Raw genomic sequence first — 5,206 nt, 5'->3', positions numbered from 1 at the left:
AAATCACTTTTCTCAAGCCATTTCACTTTGAGATCAAACTTCAACTCTTTTCAGCCTTGGCTTTAAAGATCTCATTTCTCAAATCATCTCAGGCTCATAAGCCAAATTTACTCAAAGTGAGTTCACTTTTTAAAATAAAGCCACTCTCGGCATTCTCTTTCCAAAACTTCCAAAACCATGGCAAGTTAAGGATTTATTTCAAAGTATTCAAAACCACCCATCCAACAATGGGATTTTATAACAAAAGCTTCTCGGCAGAGTCCCAAGTCTTTAGGGGAGAATAATAAAACTCAGTTCACCAAATTCATTTAAAATCATTAAAACATTGGCTTTCCGTTTTGAGTAATAAAATAGGATCTAAGCCAAACCGAGTCATGTAATCATTCACTTCTTTCAAATCCGTTTCCTCTACTTAGGCAAAAACCAACTTCAAGCCCCATGATAAATTCTAGAACGTTTCAACTGTTCAAAATTGTTTTAGTCTTGCAATAATTTAGAATTCAAAGAGTACTTAAAACCTTTCTCAAAACATTTCAAAATGAAACAAGTCAAGAGGCTTTCAAGTTCTTTCAAAGTCATTGAAACTCCTCTAATTGAAACCCTCAAGTCAAATTCAAAGGCGCATTGCCCTTGTCACATTTAAAACAGCTTAAAAACATAAGTTTCATCTAAGTAACTTTCTCCTGAAAGAGATACAATGCCTTTCTTAAGAAGCAAGACTAAATCACAATTTCCTCTTTAATAATTCATTTCAAAAGCATGAATCATCCTTTTCTTGATAAATCAAATAAAATAGTAGAAGTCTCTAACCCGTCATTTCTCCATACAACATTCAATAAAGACTCGGATTTTATAGAAATTTCGGCAGCACCTCCCCTAAAACTTGGACTTTTGCCACCCGGTTCGGGTCCCAACTAAACCGTTTTTCATTCCTTTTCAACAGCTCAAAACCATAAATCAATTCAAAAGTAAGCTAAAACCAACAATCACCTCAGTGGCATAACTCAAGGAAACCATTTCAAAATCAACTCAATATCAACCGATTTAACTCATTTCCAAAGTTTAAAAGAATCGGTTCAGTAATAAATCATTTATCAAAGACCAAATTAATTAAAGCAACCCAGGCTGAATTTCAAGAGTATTCTATCTTTCACATCATCAAAATAACTGACTCAATCTAAACCAATCATCAACGGATTAAACTCATATTTCAAATCTTTAAAGAATCAACTTGAAAAGTATTCTGTTTCACAAAACCACACAACAATCTGTTCATCAAAACCAAATAATAATCCATTCAAACATATAATTACATTCATCTAGGATAATCAACATCACATAAGGCTTATACAATCACCAAATACATTATCTCACATCAGTATCCATATGTAATAATTTCGACATATAAAATATAGTTTTTGAAAAGCGCCCCCACCTCAAAACGCAATTCCATAACCCAAATGCCTTATCAAGTCCTTTCCATCTCAAACCGAACTGACGGCAACCAAAACCTCAGCTCCAAGCCACTTTTGCAACAGTCTCAACAACTCTAATCACAACATACAACAACCGAACTCAATCTCATAGCAATTAACGCCACAACCTCAGCGTATGATAACAGAACGGTAACTAAAGGGCTTTCAAATCGAAAATGCTTACCAAAACGTAGAAAGAGCGGCTGAACCGAAACAGCGACGGTCTCTGAACCGGTTCGGCGGCAGCCCGGCAGCCACCTCAAGCGGTAGCGATAACCTGAACCATATGAAGTGGCAATGAGGTTCCCAGAAACTCAATGGAAAGGAGAACCAACGTAAAACCCTTACCGATAGAATTTTCTGGCGACGGCAAAAGCAGCCAAAAGCTCTGGCGGTGCTCCCGGAAGTCACAGAACCACTCCCGGCGGTCAGAATCACAGAGACGCAGCTCCCTTTTTCCGGTAGCGACACCTGCGGCGGTCGAAACCCCTTTCGGACGGCGGCAGCTCCGGCGGAGGCGGCGCCGGTGACGCAAGCACGACTGGGCACGGTGGTTGAACCCCAAAAGCGCCGGCGCAGCTCAATCGGGACGAGTTCCTCCAGCCCGTGTAGCGGCGGTCTTCCCTGGACGACAGTGGCGGCGCGACAGACCCGAGCAACGCGGCAACAACGAGCTTCGATCGCGGCAAGGGGCGACGTCGTTCCTCCTCACACGGTTCTGGCAGCAGCTCATTTCTGGACCGAACGGCGGCGGCACAGGGACCGCGGCAGCAGCGCGGCCTCCTCTCCCTCTTCTTCTCTTTGAATGCGTCGCTATCTCTCTCCTCGGTCAGGCAACGGCGCGATAGCGGCGGTGAGGCCGGCACGTCGGCGCGAGTCGTCCTCTCCTCCTTCCTTCTTCCGCGGCAGCTCAGTCTCCCCCTGTCTCTTTGCTTCAGATTCTTTGTTCATGGAGGAAGGGGGATCGTGTGGTTTGCTGCTGCTGGGTCATGGGGGGAAAACGGGTATTGGCTAGGGTTTCCGGGTTTCATTTTTTTTGAGTAAAAATTAGGGTTAGGGGCAAATTGGTAATTTCAAATAAAAATTGGAAATAATATAGTAATTGAAATCCAAATTAAATCCAACACTAATTGTATATAGAAAATACTATTTGATCATCCATTTTTACAAATTACTTTTAATAAAATGCCCAAATCAAATAATTAGAAATAATATACTTAATTTCTTCATTTTCCAAAATAGCAGTATTAATATTTAAAATATTACTTATCTAATCCAAATCATACAAAATCCTTATTATTTCATAACTATCAACTTTATAATTCAAATATAGAAAATAATCCAATAATTATAAAATTGGATAATAATCATAACTCATCTCAAATTCAATAAATCAAAACTTGCCTTAATTATCTTTAATAAAATAATTTCTGAAATTAAGGCTATAAATAACTATGATTTGAGACTTGATCATAATAAAACTTTTCAAAGGTTTTAGGTCTTACACTTTACATGCCGACATAACCCAAAGTCTCTTTTGAACTTATATCCCTTCCCAAAGTCACATTCCCAACCTTCCCTCAGTTATCTAGGATTGCTTTCACAACCAACATAACCCAACAAGATCATCAATAATTCATTACATACATATATTCATTCTCATCATCCTCATCATTCATCATTAAAATCATCATGTATCAATACATTCTCACTACAACATCAGTTGCCAAAATTCATATTCAACCTAAATCAACAATTTAATTCAACAACCAACAATTAATTCAACTTATCCTATGGGTCAGCTAGCCTAAGTTTTCACGACACATTACATATTATATACGAGAAACCAAAATCATACCTTGGCCGATTTCCTGATAACCCGGAACACCTCAAACGTTTCCGAACCACAAGCTCCACAACTCCAGCCCCCTCACCAACGATACCCAGCCTCCAAAGCTAATCCTCTAGCTTCCAATTTCTCAAATTGACTCCAATCCACAACCAATTTCAATCTAACATCATAATATTCACTATAATCAACATAGAATCCTCTGACTCAATATTTCACAAAGAAATTAAGGAAGCTTACCTTGTCCACAGCACAAGTGAGCTAAACCCAACAAAACCTGCAAGCTAATTTGGTTATAAGATACCAAAATCACAAAATCTTTAATACCAAAAATCCCTTATATTTGAAACTGAAGAGGAAATATTTGGGTAAAAAAAGTGAATTTATTACCAAATTGATTAGTAGGCTTTGTAGAGAATTCCAAAATGAACGCGTGCCCGATGACGGCTCGTCAATCAGAGCTCCGGATCAAAAGTTATAGGGAATGGAAGTTGGAGCCAAGGGTTGGAGATTTCTTCTCCCCCCCCCCTTTCCCAATTTCAGCGTGATTTTGATGATGAATGAGGGGAAGAAGTGGCTGTGTCCCTCATTTAAATGGGTTTTGGGTTGGGCTTTGGGCCCAATACGGGCCCAGTTCGTCCGGTTCAGTCTGTTCGGCCCAATCTTGGGCCAAATTCTTTAAAATTGGTGTCAAAATTCTTATTTTAATTAGTTCTACCTTACTAAACCATAAAATTCTATTTTCTAATTTATTTGATTAATAATTAATTTATTAGCTAATTATTCACTAATTACTCGGAGTTTACATAAAACAATAACCAGATCAACTAAACAGAAATCATGATCATTGAAACTTAAAATAATAACCAAGCAACCATAAACAGGAAATATATGAGACTGAATGTGATACTTACCCCGTGCTGCCATCAATCCAAATGCGCAACTGTACGATAAGAGGTGGTAGTGTGGCAGTAGTTGCTACCTCACTTCCGTGGCTGGACCCCGGGCCCACGGCATCTGTCCCTAGAGGCGACGTCACTGTGGATGCGGGCTGATGACCAGTGTAACACCCTTAACTTTTAGCACCTCATGATCATACAAAAAGTATGAGCGCTACTTACCTCTATTCCCTTAATTATATACTATGTTTATTTAATATTGACCCTTCGCGAGTACGAACTGAAAGTTTAATTAACAAATTGGAAATATATAGACTTATTTCAAGATTCTCAAATACAAGTCATATCCCCTCTAAAAACTAAAATAATAGCCGACGAGGAGAAAATAAAATCTAAGAACTTAACTCGTGAGTATAATCTTCTTCTATGCTCCTGAAACTCTGCACTAAACCTTCGCACCTGTAACTGAAAGGGGTGGAAATAGGGGATAAAAACTGGGGAGTTCTTAGTAGGGTCGGGGTTAGAAGTTCAGTCCATTATCCAAATATGAAACTCATATTTTCCTTATAAAAATTTCACGCAAAATGACATTTCATATATTTCACCGCTTACTAAGGAACCATTTTAACCAAAACTTACCGTTGGTCCTTCCAATCACGGCCTTTGGCCCAAAGCAAATCTACTCGGTCTCTGGTCCAAATTAAATCAACTCGGCCTATGGCCCAATTCAACACGAATCACCATCAAAACTCAATCACAAAACAGAATCAATCATAGGCATAAACAATGCAAGACAAACACAAATGAGAGAGCAATTACAGAACATAGAATCCAATCAGAAGCACACACAATCATGAAAACATAATCACAATAAGTATACGCAAACAAGTATGATGCATGTCTAGCCCTATACAGGCCATGAGATCACGTGTCGGTTTGTTGCCCGAGTCCCGACACTGGTCCTGAGATAAGCGTTTCGTACT

At 39.0% G+C, this 5,206-nt stretch overlaps 1 protein-coding gene across 1 annotated transcript; it reads right to left on the bottom strand.

Annotated features, from left to right (window-relative positions):
* On the bottom strand, positions 1,272-2,208 carry LOC110266564. Its single transcript, XM_021111439.1, has 3 exons — positions 2,127-2,208; positions 1,824-2,054; positions 1,272-1,752 (listed from the first exon to the last, which is right to left on the bottom strand). The coding sequence occupies exons 1-3, from the start codon at positions 2,206-2,208 to the stop codon at positions 1,550-1,552; spliced, it is 516 nt and encodes a 171-aa protein (XP_020967098.1). The 3' UTR covers positions 1,272-1,549.

The sequence above is a fragment of the Arachis ipaensis genome, chromosome B01, assembly GCF_000816755.2.
Source record: "Arachis ipaensis cultivar K30076 chromosome B01, Araip1.1, whole genome shotgun sequence".
Taxonomy (NCBI): domain Eukaryota; kingdom Viridiplantae; phylum Streptophyta; class Magnoliopsida; order Fabales; family Fabaceae; genus Arachis; species Arachis ipaensis.
This window is presented reverse-complemented; position numbering and strand designations above follow the sequence as displayed.

Bases quoted from the DNA above. Each gene is read 5' to 3' on its own strand.
- LOC110266564 (XM_021111439.1), bottom strand. From the start codon at position 2,208: ATGAGCTGCTGCCAGAACCGTGTGAGGAGGAACGACGTCGCCCCTTGC. The intron at 2,055-2,126 runs GTCTGTCGCGCC...GTCCCGATTGAG, and splicing joins GTTGTTGCCGCGTTGCTCGG to CTGCGCCGGCGCTTTTGGGG. The intron at 1,753-1,823 runs GTAAGGGTTTTA...CATATGGTTCAG, and splicing joins GTCGCCAGAAAATTCTATCG to GTTATCGCTACCGCTTGAGG.